Raw genomic sequence first — 15638 nt, forward strand, 5'->3', positions numbered from 1 at the left:
GAATCTGACCAGTTGACCATATTCATGTTATGCAGGTCAATAGTAATTCAAGTCATCATATATTTCAGCGATTTATAGTTCATTAAAATGCTGAGAGATCAAGACCACCAAAAATCAAAATTTTACCAAATTTTATTTTCCATAATTTTGGGTGTTCACATTGACTAGGGCGCACTGCATGTTCAAACTACTGGGACTTTGGGAGTGATGATTTTTGGAACTTGATTAGACTCAGAGCAATATTACTACCATATGTGAGAATTATTACTGCCTAGTATTAGTAGCGTAGTGCAATACTAGGACTAAGATAAAAAAAAGATATATTCAGAGAGAATTGAAATAGATACAGTTCAACATCAATCTCACCAGATTTATGATCTATAAAACAGATTCATCAATGATGCCCAGGCCCAACTTATCCCAAAGACAAGCCCTGGAGGCTAAAATAGTACAAGTCAATCTAGCAGTCACCCTTCAATACAAACTCATCCTTCTTCCAAGATGAATCCCTAATTCCAAGCTCGGGGATTTTAAAATCAACAATACAAGCCGCAAAAGAGGGTCGACGAATCGACGATTCTTCACCCTGGTGATCAACAGCATTGACAGGCTTCAGACCATCACAATCCAAACTGGGAACATATCGACTTGTCCCATACCGTCCGACAAAATCATCCTGCAAAACAGTCGATTTCCGCTTTCGTGATGTCGGAGGCGCCATGGACCCAGGCTTCGGTCTCTCAACAAGTCCAGCAGAATCAATACTTCCATCTGACCCGACTTTAACCATAGCGCAGGGTATATCCTCAGCACCACATGTCGGCGACGTCAAAGTATCAATATCGAAGATACTCGCTTCACCCGAGGCGCTAAATGCCCAGACTCGCGCCCCGCCATTCGATGACTGCAGCGCTAATTCGACAACGTTCTCCCCGCGTCCGATCTCTTTCCCGTATATCTTGAATGGCCACATCATTGCTGCTGGGCTATAGCTTACACTAAGCAGGAACTCCCAGTCTCCATTTTGATTCTGCACGAGACTCTCACGACGTTTGTGCGATCGCTCCGGGTCCATGTACCAGTCGTATGCCGGATCACTATTCCCCAGGATACCGTCAACTTGACGCTCGCGCTCTTTCCGAATAACGTTGAATATATCCAAGGGAACAGAGTAGAGAACTATACGGCCTTGATATGCGGCGACAACGCGAAGACCCCAGCGGAGATCGGAGCCAACGGCGAATGCTGTAGGTACGCGGGCTTCTTTGGTGGTATCTGTTGTTGGGTCTTTGCCAAAGGGTGGAATACAGACAAAGGCACGGGTAAGACTTGTTGGTCCGCCTATCGGTGCATCGGAGCCAATGCATAGGAGACCTGTGCGAGGTTCGATGAAGGCGATGTGGTAGCCGTCATTTATAGGGACGGCGCGATAATGATGGCAGTGAGTTGCGCGGACAAGGCTGAGAGAGGAATTATTTGGATGGGTTTTTTGATTGAGAAGTTTGGAGTCTCCGCGGAAATTGAAATGGCATTTCTTGGGATGATCTGGGAATGGAGATTGGCGACATGCAGACTCGTGGACGCCTGGTCCAGCTAATGAGGAGATAAGGCGCATTTCGCTGGGACTTTCGAGGGAGTTTGGTAGGAAGTGAAGAATCTCTGAGGGTTGAGACATAGGGAAGTGTCTTCTTTGGTCTTTCTGGGTTGCTTCGTCGACCCAGTGGATTTCGATACCGCCTGCGCATCCAAATGCGACGCATTGACGGCCAGGATAGAGAGCAATTGTTCGAGGAGGATGATCTTCTGAGCAGACGTTGTAGTAATAGTGTGGCGACGAAGAAGTAGTTGTTGGCATAGAGTAGAGATTGTTTCTTGCGGGCTTTGAAGATGGGGAATTTGATACACCGTCCACCGATTCATCGCAGGATGTTGAAATTTCATCCTGAGATACACGGAATACGTTAATATCACAAACCATGCCTGTTCGATTGCCCAACAGGGCTGCGACAAGGAATTGAGGTGTACTTGTATCCATTGTGGCTGATAGAACCTCGTAAGGACATTCAATACTGGTTATCGGCACCAGGTTTGAATCATCAAGGTGCGTAAAAGTCATGGACTTGGAACTCCTGTCCATTAGACGGAACACATATATTGTGCAGCCAGCAGTAGCTAGAGCATAGTTGCTGCAGCTACTGACACTAAATGTGGACCTGGTCTGGCATATGCGGTTTCGGTCTGGCAAGGCCTTGATCCCACGAGTCTTCCTCCTTTGCATGCTCCTCGCAAGTCCGGAAAACTCTACCACTCCGACTTTCACAAAGCCTAATCTCTCGATATTTGATCGTCGCCCTGAAAGCAGGCATTCGGTAGCGAATCTTTTGCTCATCCTCCAAACTTCGCTCTCATAGCTGGCCAGATGCCTTATGGCGCGTTTTGTTGCACAGTCCTGCTGCCATGCATCCCACCATCCCGCACGTTTCAGCATGGTTTTTAATAATTTCGGATTTAAACTGATCCTCATCCATTGTGAGCATGTTCGTCGCGCATTATCGAAGTCCCGGGGAGTAAGCATAGCGAATATCGGTAGCAAAATCTCCGGTGGTGTGATATTAGCGGCCGGGGGCGATGATACCCCGGTAACAATTGGACAGCCATGTTGGATGAACGATGTGTTTTTCTTGGAGTTGTGTGATAGATCGGTCTCTGTGGGTGAGGCTGACTGGCTCGTCTGTGCAACAGATCTTTTTGTTGAAGCTTCATCGCACGATTCCCGCGTAATGCGTTTACTGCGAGACCTCAAGACTGGCATTCCGCTTCCACTCAACAAGCTCACTCTGCAGACATTCACCACCTGGTACACCGGGTCTCCTTGGGTCTTGGGGTAGTTCGAGTATATATGGTGTGCAGGAAAAGGAGATTTGCAATTATTCAGGGACAAGATGGGGTAAATTATTGACAACTTGCAGGAAAATGAACTTCTAAGGCCAGGTCCGTATGCGATTCACCGCCAATAGTTTAGACAAGTATAGAGACGGAAGTATTGGCAATTGGCATGGGATCCACAGGAGTAGATGGTCGATAAACCCACAAGTGGAGACCAGCAACGATGCATCGATCTTAGAGTCCGATCGGATCTTGACCACGAGTTTAACGGCCAGCCACTAGCATGGTAGATTTAGCCGAGTCAAGAATTGGAAGTCAAGCACGTAAGATGGATGTCTAGACCCAAGTATGTGGAAGGTTGTATTCTAAGAAAGTGTGACTGAATCCGGTGAACTGTCAAAAGTCAACGCTTCAAGTCGAGGAATTTGATATAAGTAACTTGAACAAAACAAAACAGAAAGCGGGAAATGAGGACGAGGCAAGGGTTTTGTTCAATGCATGATCCAAGCCAGTCCGAGTCATCTACATCACAAATTGGAAATATTATTTGCCGCGGGGGGGCCATATTCTGACGTTGACACATCCCAGACATGGACCACGTTGACGGCGGTAGTCCGAAGACCGGTAACAAGTGGAGCCCGTCACAGTACTGTTGTTCATCATCATGTTAGATTGAGGAAATAAGACAATGGACGAGTCACAGACTCGGACGAGCGCGGAAATGTAAGAAAGTGGAGCCGGGAGTGTTCCCCTTGGAATGGAAGAGGCAACGAAGAGGCAGATCTTGGAGGCATCTCGGCAGTTAAGTCAGGGTCTCACGATACGAGGTATAAGGGGAAAAGAAAAAGCAAATCTCAGCTTGTAACTCTCGCATTGAGAGTGGTTCTTTCTTCATGCGCATTCCATGGTGTGGCATAAGGTCAAGAATGCTAGAGAGACGGCGGTTCCGGATGCAGCGTGACTCCACTGAAACTCACCGCTGGCGTTAAACTTGAAAAATTATCCGATCAGTTGATAGGTTAATCAAGACTGTTTGTTGTTATGAAGAAACCAGGGGTCTTGATCTGTCTCAGTGGGAAATAAGATGATAGTCCTCATGAGCTGGGGAGAGGCACCTGGCAGCATTGTTTTGATGCTAAGCGCAAGGCCCACTGGGTTGGAATGTGCCGCCATCCCCGATTTCAACTCAAGGCCATGTGGGCCTGAGACAGGGATTCCAAACATCTGGAAGCATAAAAATCCGAGTACAGTCGAAGTATGTACACTATGTCAAAAACCGATATGTCAGTGGGACTGGATCCGACTCGGACTCGGAGTTTGTCGCATTTGTCAATGTTTTCACTGAAATCAGGTTCAAGTGCCTTAACTTTAGGTCCATGGACACCTGTGGACAGTGGAGTTGATCACGAGTATGTATTCAAATTATTATACAATCAGCTTGAAAATGCATAAATTGTGCCTAAAGTTCAAATTCCCAGGTTGAACGCACTGACATCTCTGGCCGCTGCCACGTTCAAGTTCGCCCAGAAAAGTTGAAACCGATGGAATGTGCACCAATCCCAAATTGAACCTTGGAAGAAGTGTAACTCATAGTGGGCAGCAATAATTACAATAATCACACGGACACGAGACCTGTCAAAAGTCAGGGAAAGATGGATCTAGAACGTCATGACTATAAGGCTGGAATATGTCTAAATATATGTACTAATACTTCTTGCTACTATACAAGGTTTGCTGTCAAAATTCTGAGTATGTACTTGGAATAAAAAAAAGAAAAAGAACTCAAGCATGGGGAATTCAACATTATGGGTGATGGGTAATAAAAGAATGATCTCTGGAGACAGTATGGGTATCCAATAATAAAACAGAAAACAGTACGCAGACATAAAACTGAAGAGTATGGTGATGCCAGTGGTAGCGAAAGTTTATCAACAGCAATAGTAAAAGTGCGATCGAGGTATCACGGTCGTATATCATCATAGAACAATAAAATCAGGGGGAACGTAAGCAAAAAAATGCAAGGAACCTTGGAAAGGGGATCCGAGAGGATCGAGGGTGTACGTCAGCTCAAACCGACGCATGGTTGGAGGTCTCGTGAGCTTCGTGTAAAGAAGCCCCATTACCCTGGGCAGGATTGCGGCCCGGGAGCCAGGCGTCATGCAGTGGCACGATCAGGCTCGGGTTGACATACTTCTTCAGCCGCAATTCAAGTTCTCGCCCCCCAATCTGAATGGGCAACGCATCGCGGTCGATTCCAGACGGTGGCGAAAATAGAATGGACGAGGAAGAGGGGGAAACATCATCTGCTCCTTGTTGTTCACGATTTATGCTCTTGAGAGCAATAAATTTCATCAAAGGTTCATATGTACGGGCGAACCAGTAACTGAACCAGACTGTGAAGATCAGGAGCGGGACCAGAAGTAATGGGCGAGTAATGCTTCGGCGAAGAGCCAAAACACCAATCATGGCAAGCTGGTACACAACCAACCCGACGTATACTCGGTTGCAGATCATAGGCCATGCTCGGCCAGTAGAGTGCTGCTGGTGGTCCATAGCATACAGCAGCTGGTACTTGTAGATAAGCTTGCCAATGGTGAAGTAGAAAAGGCCGAAAAGGCAAATCAGCCACGAGCTGGGGAATACACTGTAGACGATACAGATGATCAGAATGAGAATGGTCTGCGGGATCGAGAAACCATAGCTGAATTTCGGGGGTGTGGTAAGCTCCGCATATTCGCGAGGTGTTCGTGCACCGAGAAAACGCAGTGGGTAAAGGGCGACACTGCCGAATTCGAGAAGCCGGAAGGGTAAAAGACCAAAGCCTTGAAGCATTAATAGATTGATGTAGAACTTGTTGAGGCCCTCCAAAGAGGTAGCCAGCGCGAGAGCCAACGTTTTCGCATCCTTGAACGTATCACGCAAGTTCTCCCAGAACCCATAAAATCCACTCGCTGTTCCGAATACCGTAAAGACGAGGAACAGGTTGAAGAAGGAGAAGAAAAAGTTCTTGGATATTATGGACAGCTCGACGTCTCCTCGAGACATCATTCCTTGGTTATGGGAAAGCCCTACAAAGTCCAATTAGCATTTTAAGTTGTCTCTCCACCATATTGGTAAAACTTACATTCGTATAGATATGGGACTGCTATAGTCAAGAGTGTGAATGCCAAAGTGGGCAGACCGGTCTGGACCAGGGTCTTCAAGATGGGATGCTCAGACAAAGCCTCGGCAAGCGAGGGCAAAAACTTGTGCAATGTCTCCAATTCTAGCAGAGACGCAATTGGCAACAATAGAACGGACCAAAAGACGGTAAGAAACCCAATTATGAGAGTAATGGACCAAGACTGGGTCATTCGTTGGGAACGAGAGACGTATGTGTTCTTCCAAATCACATCAGCTGGTGCTGGGGCAAGGCGAGCAAACATTTGCATTGGATGTGGGTCAAGAATGGCCTGGACAAGCATCTGGGATGCTGCGATGGATTCCATGGTCACGAATGCAATACCTGTAGGAGGGTATTCTTTTTCTCGCGCACTCTGAATCTTCTCATCAATCTTGCGCAGTTTCTCTTCGAAATAATCGATCGCATCAACAGAACGAAAGCGAAGCTTGAATTGGCCGTACCAGATACGAGTTCTTGGCCGTGCGTTTGCGTACCCAGATACATGTGCGCGCTCACTCCCAGACAACAAATGTGCTCGCTCAGTGTCTTCATCTATGGACCGACTGGAAGGAAGCGGCGGTTGGCGAGTCAATGGTAAGCCGTTGCTGTCACGCCGTCTGCGCTTGTATCCCACATGCTTTGTCCATGCTCGCTCTAATTCACGTATGATCTTCATCCGTTCATCAATCAGGTTATCTAGTTCACGCCACTGACGACACAATGTAACAGATTCGACTTTGCCAACACGCAATCCTTCCACGAAGTCCTTGATATCATCTTCCGATTCCAGGTCAGGTGGGATTCCCGAGAGACGAATGGTACGATCTGTCGTGCTGGTCTGGTTACCAAGGTAGGTCTGGCGAGTGTGGATAATTTTGTTCGTTTCTTGGAGAAGGAGGTAGATGGCCAGGCCACTGAAAATATAGGGAAAGACAACATAGATCCATAGATAAGGCGGGTCCGAAATGGGCGTGACGGGATCTTTATCGTCCTTAGCCAAGGCCCCAAATGTGCGCGCTGAAATATTGCTGCCAGGTGAGCTGTCATCATCATCGTCATCCCAGCCAGGAATTCCAGAGTTGCCAGTGTATTTGAGGTGAACGGGTAGGATGATAGTCACAGCGAAAAGAAAGACAGACAGTAGGAGTCGAATCGCGAATTTCAAGAACGATAGAAACTATGCAGAGAAGGGATGTTAGCATGCGACCCTGAGAGATGATAGTTCCTGCGACTGCACACTCACCACATAGGCATCTAAACCAGCCGACTGCAGCACTTCCTCATCAGTAATGCGATACAAGACCGGGATCCATCCGAAGAAGGTATCCGGCAATTCCGGCAGTCGTGACGCTGAAGAGCGTTGTTTCCTCCGCGCAGCATAAAGCTCTGTCCATTTTGGTCGCAAAACACAGAAAGACAAGAAAGCGCCCAGTCCAAGAGCAAAACTGATCACAAATTGTGTGAACGAGTCGCGGAGCTTGGTTGTCTGATCTGCCCAACGGTGTGGGTCATCTTCAAGCGATGTCCATATGGTTGATGCCGCAGATGCCGTCAAAGACATCTTCTAGGTCAAACGGCGCCTTGCGCCTCGAGTATGGGATGTGGAATCGTCGACCGAGGAATGCTCGAGGGTTTTACTCCATCCAGAACATGTGGCGCAAGGGGTTCAAGGGTGAAGATGAGTTCGTCAGGATTAGCCTTCACAGACCAGAATTGTTTAACAAGGAGGTGCAAGTCAGGCCCGGACGTGGAACACCAAAGTTAACCCTAGTAGGATTGAAAACAAAGTAAAACAGGAGCTGGCTTTGTTTTGCCTAAATGACGACTTCCAAGATTGGCACGAGGCTGACTCAGCATCTTAACGGCCCGATCTCGGGATTTACCGATCTATACCGATGATCATGGCCTGATGTCAGGTGGGGAGCAGAGGTTTCCTAAACTTGAATTTATCCGGGTTATTTCAATTTTCGGGGCATTCAATTCGATTTATTCTCAAATGGGCTCGTCCTGGGTCTTTTGGTCTCGAAGATCCACCTGTGGGTCATGTTTAGTAGAGACTAAGTCCACTCTGCTAGAGATATCCCCGCAGGGCTTGAATGACTTGCAGCATACTACTAGCCCTGGATTCTGGAGCATATGCAAATTACAAATTTGAAAATTAGTGTAAATTTTTCGAGTTTTCTATGATGTATCATTTACTTTAATGTGCAACATTTGGATTCTTGGCTAAATTGGTTCTAGACAATGCACATGTGCAACTTGAAACAATGCGTGGTCTGAATCGAGAATGGCGAGCATGAAAAACAGTTTATTATGCATCAGTGTTGGGGAAGAGGAAATGAAATGGAAAGGACGCTCTCATAGGTATGCTAGAATTCTATGTCGATCATCATTCATGAATTAGAGCTTGGCAGCATCGTAGTAGAGATCAAGCAGGCAGCCCGCAGACCAGGCCTGAGTGGGGGACTAAATATCTGAATTAGCATGCATCACATATCTATAGATTGAATGAGACTTACTGAGTCGCCACAGTATTCTCCATTCTTGTTGGTAAGTTCTGTCAGTCCCTTCCAAGGGCTTTCTTTCAGCGCCTTCTTACATCCATCAAGACGTCGAGTAACTTGCTGGAAGGACTCGATACGCTCTTCGGGAGTCTTCCGGCGAAGAATATCGAAGTTGAGCAAGGCGCGCAGGTAATAGCCACGCTGCCAAACCCATTCAGGACCTTGATGGTAGTTGCGACCCTTGGATGTCGCGAAATCTGTGGAGTCCTCGGAGTTGTTGTAGTTTGGTCGGTAGTTCAGGTCAGATGGGTCAAGTGTTGCCATTCCAACCGGGCCGACAATCGCAGAATCAGCAATCGAGAGGGCAGTCAGAGCCTTTTCAGGAGTGAAAAGGTCTGGAGCCACTGCCATTGCGATCGGGAAGTTGGATCGAAGTTGATAGTCTTCAAAAGGCTTGCCAGATTTGTACAAATCCTTGTAAATGCCACGGCGGTTGATAATGTTGGCATCCACATCATAATTCCCATCCTCACTGACATCAAGAGGAACATAGTAACACCGCTCAAAATTGTCCTTGATCTTGCCCGCCCACTCCTTGAAGGTGATTGATTTTCCATCGCCAATATCAACACCATCCTGTGGGTATATCTTTGACTCATGGAGCTGTGACACCCAAGCCAATGCACTGTACAGCAAGCCAGTAATCTCAATTGATGCACCATCACGAGGGGTTCCAGGGAAGCCCTTATTTCCGGCTGTAACGCTTTCGCCCATCTTATCTTGCCAAGTACCGCAGTTGTCTTGACTTCCACCAAAGACGATACCGGTATTCCAATCAACATTCACGTCAATTTGAAAGCCGTTTTCCTTCATCTGCATATCCAAGTCAGAGCCAGCGTTGTATTCACGGAATGACATGCCGTGCGCATGTCTCTGGAAAACTTCTTGGATCACTTCCAAAACGGTGGGAGATTGCGAATAGGCGCGAGGATCATCAAATGGAAACCATGTATCATCGTAAGGCAAGAATCTTCGCCGAACCTTTTCCTGTAGAAGGCTGATGCCATCCGGTGCCATCTTTGTGTAATCTTGAATCGCCTGCAAGAAGAACCAGACAGAGTCTCGAGAGTTATACCGAGGTAGCTTTCCACTGCTGAGCAAGTTTGGAATCATGCCATGCTTCAAGACACTAGCGAAGGCAATGATGTGCTCTTTCGCATCATTGAATCGCCCTGTACAGAGGAATAGACCGCGGATGGAAATGAAGACATCGCGACCCCAGCATCTGGCCCAATCCACAGCAAAATGGGGCAATCCAGCGGCAAGACTGCGAACCTGCTTGGTGGGCCACAGTGAAGCTGATTTCACGAGTCCAGTTTGTTGAACACTGACCATGGCTAACTGGTGGACGAACTCTTGGCCGTGGCGAACGTTGTCACTGAATTGATGAATTCCTCTCTTCCAAGCCGCATTGTAGGCCACTTGAACGATGATGGCAAAGTATCGCGGAAGGAGGAAGCTAGGGAGGCCACGAACAGCATCAAACTTCTCACGAAGCCAAGCAGCAGGCTTATGCAATTCGACATAGCCTTCTTTAGATGCAACCTTCTCCATGCGACCAACCACATAGTCCAAAGCCCATTGACCATCCCGCAGATGATCGCAAAGCGGATGACCAAGTTCATTGTACTTGATGACGTTTTCAAGAACACTCCACCAGCCCTGGAGACCAGCATAGACTAGAGGGCCGTGTTTAGGAATGCTGTATACTCCATCCTGGCCATCACTCGAATCTCTCTCTTCAGCTTCGCAGCGGTAGAGCACAAAGTTCAAGTCAATCAAGCTGAGCTCTCCAAATGCCTCATCTGCTCCACTGGAGAGGAAATGATCGAGACCACTCGCATGTTCAGTTGCAGGAATCCAAGTTTCGAAAAGAGCAATAGAGCCGGGAACAAGGGTCTCAAGTACAGAGATGGTCACATCCTTTCCATCGACTTCGATCTTCGTACCTTCCAATTCTCTCGTCGTACTTGGAAGGCCCGCGAGGTACTTATCATCTGCTAGGACTTTGGCCTTGGTCTCATCATCTGCACTCACCTCAAGCACCCATGATCCAATGTGCTTCACTTGTGTACCAGTGATGTGGGAAGGAGGTAGAGTTGCCCCACTGTCATTGCCAGGAAAGGCAGTGTGAGCAATGAGAAAAATTCCCTTTCTGGTTTTGGGATGAACTCGGTGAACAGTGATGTATTCGCCGTCATGGTGGATGTGAGTCTCATCATATCCTTCTACTCCCATCATGGTATGAAGCTCATTGAGAAGCTTTTTCACGCCTCCGATTCCCTCGCCAGCACCAACCTCCAATTTCTGATCACCAGAAAAGGGAGATGCATATTGCCTAGTCTCATGTACCAAGTCAATGAGCTTGGGATAGATCTCATCATAACCCATAACACTTCCAATAGCGGATGCGCACATCGCAACGAGGGCCGCATTCGGGAGGGTATCCCTTCCATCACGTTTCTGAGCAGGGACCTCATTATCGTGGGTGCAGTCCATAAACAACGCTTGAACTGGTGATGGTCTGATGTGAGTGATATGATCTTCTGAGCCTGCAGACTTAGCAGAAGCAATGGCATGGCTACTACCAGCAGAGGGTAGGTCCACATCAAAACTACCGATTGGGCGACCGCCGTGACGATGAACCAACCGGCTCAGTTCTGCAGTACTCCACGCCTGCATGGCTTCGCGGATAAGGGCATTGATGCCTAATCGTTTCACGAAGACATAGTCCGCTTCCTCGGACCCTGTGAAGAGTTCGGCAAAGACAGTCAAGTTAGGTCGAACTTTACGAGCTTCATCTAACAAGTACTCTGCAACAACCAGTGGGGTGGAGTGGCAGTTGTCGATTCTGAAACCTGAAAAATACTTTGCCATCAGACGAGTGTACTTGGTCATGAATTCCCACAGAAATGGGTTATCCTTCGGTGAGTTGCCGTAGCGGAGCTTGACACAGTCACCCCAGACAATTACCTCACGGCGTAAATATGCTTTGGAATCAGGCCCAGCATTATCTCTCATAGCATCGGCGTTCCAAATCCAGCCATTGTTTGCTAGAGCAAGAGCCTTGGGGTTGTGCTTCTTAGTGACATCATTTTGAGGGAGCCGGGTGAAGTATGTCTCGATCAGGGGGGCTCTCCTTGGTGACTGGACCAAGCTTTGGACCATGATCGTCGATACGTAGATACTTGACGCGATTGAAGAGTTGGTCCATGATATCTGCAAGGTCTGTGTCGTATTCTTCGTAGAACGGCAAATTGACGGCATCGAGAAGCTTTGAAAGTGACGCCTCGGCATCAGTCTGATCCTTATCAAACGGTCCATGAAGAATTGTCAAAAGGGAAGCGCCGAATTTAGCATCGACTGCACGTTCAAATCGACCGCGCACTTGTTTGGCGTTTGGAATACCGTGCTCACGAGCGATTCTCCCTTGCTCCTTGGGGGACAAATCCTTGAACCCTTCAAGATACTCAGCCTGAGCAGCAGTCTCATCAAGAGCTCCGCTGGTCCAGGCATCCAAGATCTTCTTCGCATTTGATTTGACATCAGTGGCATAGAACTCCCAGAGGCGAAGCTTTTCGATTACTTCTTTGCGCAAGACGTTCATCACTGTCACCAGATCCTCCACAGTCTTAAACTCGGTCGGCAATGTCAGAGATTCGAGATCATCACTAAATTTCAAGAGTGCAGTGTCCAACTCCAATGCGGACTCCAACCAAGGTGCAGTCTCCACACTATAACCCGCCTCGGGGTGCTCTTCCAACCATTTGCTGTTATGAGCAGTATGATTCCAGACAACATCGGTCAAAGTTAAAAGGCCATACTCATTTTCCATTTTGGAAACGAGTGATGCGACATCGGCCTCGCCATTAGGGAAGAAAGCTGAGTCAAATGACACCTGATCAAAGATACTGTACGGCGAGTTGGAAGCACCACGTTGCATGAGTGGTGTGAAGTGGACCATGTTGTAATTACGCTGACTTATCCCATGAAGATGACGATCCCAGTCAACCGGGTATTGGCCCAAGAATTTCGAGATCACCGAGAAAATCGACAGGGCGTTCAATGGCAGGTCCTTGCCCTGGAGGGTAAGGTTCGGCGAGACATCAATGTAGTGAACCGGGCTTTTTATGGGATCCGGCGTCTTAACAGACTCAACAGAGAAGTCTGGAAGTGGTGTGAACGTAACATAGTACGCAAATGAGCCTGCGGTATGCACGGGAATGTCGATCTGGATATTCTCGTTGAAATTGGGCTGCAATCTGAGTTTTATTTTTTTTAGCAGCTGATCATCTCAGAGCAAACAGCAGCTTTGGAAAATTGACGGAAAGCTAGATTATTTTGTACCTGTATTCACGGAAGGACTGGCGATCAAAAGCTTTGCCTTCCTCGGGGATGTTCACCCAAAGGCTACCCTGCCGACAGATCGAGCTGGATCCTTCGATGATGAACCGCAGAACATAGCCCGGATCGGTTGGAGGCAGATAAATGTACCCACCGGGCACATCGGGTGAGCCATCATCCTTCAAGGGAAGCAGGTAGATCTGACGTGAAGGACCCATGGCGATCAGGGTTCCCCGTTCGCGTTAGCGGACACTAGTACAGGTCAACACGGATCGATTGACGCAGAGAAAGCTCAAATAGTTCAGCCCAGGAGTTTCTGGGGATAGCTAAAGAGCAAATAGCCTAACTTGAGGCCGTACGAGGGTAGGATTAAAAGAAAAATGGAGGGAGATTTTCCCCTCATCTTGGTGTTCCGCAGCGGGTGACATCATGCATTTCCAAGCTTTGTACCTTGGCCGTGTATTTTTAGCGTCAAGGCTAGACCTGGTGTGGCGCCAATTTCCCAGGTTCAGGAACGAGCCTAACACCGCATTGACCGATTCCTGTCATTCCGGTTGTGCCTTGATGTATATTCGACAAGTTCTTAAAAGGAGGATGCGGGGCTGGGATAAGGCGACTTACTCCGCATATAGTCTTGACACCGAGACCCACGTCACGGCATTTCAATATGGACAGCTCTACGGGGTGTAGGAGGTAAATATTAAAAAAAAACTGGGAACATGGATAGTATCTATGGAGTCCACTCAAACTGTCCAGGGTGTACTTGATATTTCCAAGGTTGGAAGTGAGCTTGTCTTTGTCTGAGCTTACATAGAATAAGACCCTGGACCATACAATAAGGGACAAACTACTAGGCACTAGTACCCCTATGTAGCCCAAGTCCCAGACTAGATGACCTCCAGGGCTGCTTCCAAGATTCGAGGTTACATATGGCATGATGTATAAAATCAATGATGTCTTTAGGTATCTGTTATCAAATTCATAGATGCATAAGTACAGTCGGGAATCTTTTTATCTACAATCCATCCCACCGAGTCCTCTCTTTTCCCAACTCAAAGTCGTGCAGCAAACCGAACGCCATCACTTTCGCCATTCTTGCCAGAAGTCTCAAATAAAGTGGAAGTCGGGGTACGGGGCATCGGAGGGCTATAAAAGGAAATCCAGTTTCGCAATTAACGACACACGCTTTTTCAACAAAGAGGCCGAAAGATGATTTACCGCTCGATATAGGAAGGAATATCCGCAACTTGCATGGTGCCTTCCAGGATACCTATTGAAATTCAGTTAGTTGGTTGTTAAAATGCTCGGCATCAAGAATGACTTACGGTATACAGCAGTGAAAAGAGGGAATTCGTCTTCCATGCCCTGCTTCTTCAGGAACTTGTTTACTTCCACAGCGGTCAAGGTTCCTTGAAGCTTCTGGCCATTGAGCTCAGTGCGCTCGATCTCCTCGATGGGCTGGTTGCGCTCAATGCTGTACTTAGCACAGCGGAAGTTACGACCACCACTTGAGCTGGTGATCAGATCGGCCACACCGGCACTCTCTTCAGTGAAGGTATGCTGCTCGATTGTAGCACCGAAGAAGCGATCACCGAAGCGGACCATTTCCATCAGACCAACACGCATGACAGCGGACTTGGCGTTATCACCCCAGCCCATACCGACAACCCAACCGGCAGCGATTGCTACCACATTCTTCAGGGCACCACTGATAGACACACCGGCGACATCATTCACGACGCGCACGTGGAAGTAAGGACGGTGGAAGAGTGACTTGAGCACAGCGTGGTCAACGGGCGGGTAATCCGAGGGCAGTGCCTGCAACTTGACCTTGGAAAAGTTACCCGAGACATCCTTGTGCTCAAACTCGACCAGGTTGGTCTGGGAAGCCGAGGGGGAACGCTGGGGGGTTGGGGCCTTGGAGTCCAGGTGCGGGGGGTCATAGGCGATGGTAGTCTCGCACCACTTCTCCAGGGCAACCTCATTGGCAATGTTGGCTCCTGACAGAGCACCACAGTAGATGCCCAGAGCCTTGCCAATGGTCTCAGAGAAGAGGCTGATTCCATCCTCCTGAACGTCGACACCCTTGATGCAAGAGATACCACGCGCGTATGGCAGGATCTTGCCCTTGATTGTTTCGCAGGTCTTGTGAATGAATTGGTGAGGAAGGTTGAAGACGAGGATAGTGCTGTCCTTCACAGCGTCCTCGAGTGAAGGGTTTGCGTGTAGGTTGGCCGGCAACCGAATTCCAGGAAGGTATTTCACGTTCTCGTGTGTGCGGTTGATCACCTCAGTGATTTTCTGGGGCCCCGCGTGGGCGGGGTCATAGTGTGGTGAATCCTTCGCGATCTCAACGTTCTCCTCAAACACCCACATCTCCACCTGCTCCTCGAAAAGATCGGGGTTGCTGGCAGCATTTTCGGCGACAATTTTAGCAATGGCGGAGCCCCTGCAAGGATCAGGAAAAAAATCGAAGATTAGCCTTTATTCTAATTTTTCTTTCGTGATATGAAGGAGATATCCCTACCAGTTACCTGAGCCTACCACTGTCACCTTGTGCTTGTGTTGATAAGGTCCGAGAGATCCCATGGTGGAAAAAGAAGCCGATGAATATGATCTACACGGAGAAGAGCCGGACGGCGCAGACTTATAAATGGACGCTAGGGAAGCCGACGGGGGCA

The 15638-nt window shown here is 48.1% G+C and overlaps 4 protein-coding genes across 4 annotated transcripts; all 4 read right to left on the bottom strand.

Moving 5' to 3' along the window:
- Positions 1-460: 460 nt before the first annotated feature.
- On the bottom strand, positions 461-2812 carry N7483_009752 (F-box protein; the record flags this gene model as incomplete). Its single annotated transcript, XM_057093179.1, has 1 exon — positions 461-2812. One exon carries the CDS (start codon positions 2810-2812, stop codon positions 461-463), a length of 2352 nt encoding a protein of 783 aa, XP_056944353.1.
- A 2141-nt stretch (positions 2813-4953) lies between these two features.
- N7483_009753 (putative DUF221 domain protein) lies at positions 4954-7610 on the bottom strand (the record flags this gene model as incomplete). The annotated part of the gene is made up of 3 exons (XM_057093180.1): positions 4954-5954; positions 6011-7226; positions 7293-7610. The coding sequence occupies 3 exons, from the start codon at positions 7608-7610 to the stop codon at positions 4954-4956; spliced, it is 2535 nt and encodes an 844-aa protein (XP_056944354.1).
- An 839-nt stretch (positions 7611-8449) lies between these two features.
- N7483_009754 (putative glycogen debranching enzyme Gdb1) lies at positions 8450-13175 on the bottom strand (the record flags this gene model as incomplete). The annotated part of the gene is made up of 4 exons (XM_057093181.1): positions 8450-8515; positions 8569-11770; positions 11802-12875; positions 12961-13175. The coding sequence occupies 4 exons, from the start codon at positions 13173-13175 to the stop codon at positions 8450-8452; spliced, it is 4557 nt and encodes a 1518-aa protein (XP_056944355.1).
- Positions 13176-14009: 834 nt separating this feature from the next.
- Positions 14010-15546, bottom strand: N7483_009755 (glycerol-3-phosphate dehydrogenase family protein; the record flags this gene model as incomplete). Its single annotated transcript, XM_057093182.1, has 4 exons — positions 14010-14103; positions 14176-14227; positions 14283-15406; positions 15485-15546. 4 exons carry the CDS (start codon positions 15544-15546, stop codon positions 14010-14012), a joined length of 1332 nt encoding a protein of 443 aa, XP_056944356.1.
- Between the last annotated feature and the right edge of the window lie 92 nt (positions 15547-15638).

The sequence above is a fragment of the Penicillium malachiteum genome (genome assembly GCF_028827825.1).
Source record: "Penicillium malachiteum strain IBT 17515 chromosome Unknown utg000004l:1.0-4883003.0:1.0-4884900.0, whole genome shotgun sequence".
Classification (NCBI taxonomy): Eukaryota; Fungi; Ascomycota; class Eurotiomycetes; order Eurotiales; family Aspergillaceae; genus Penicillium; species Penicillium malachiteum.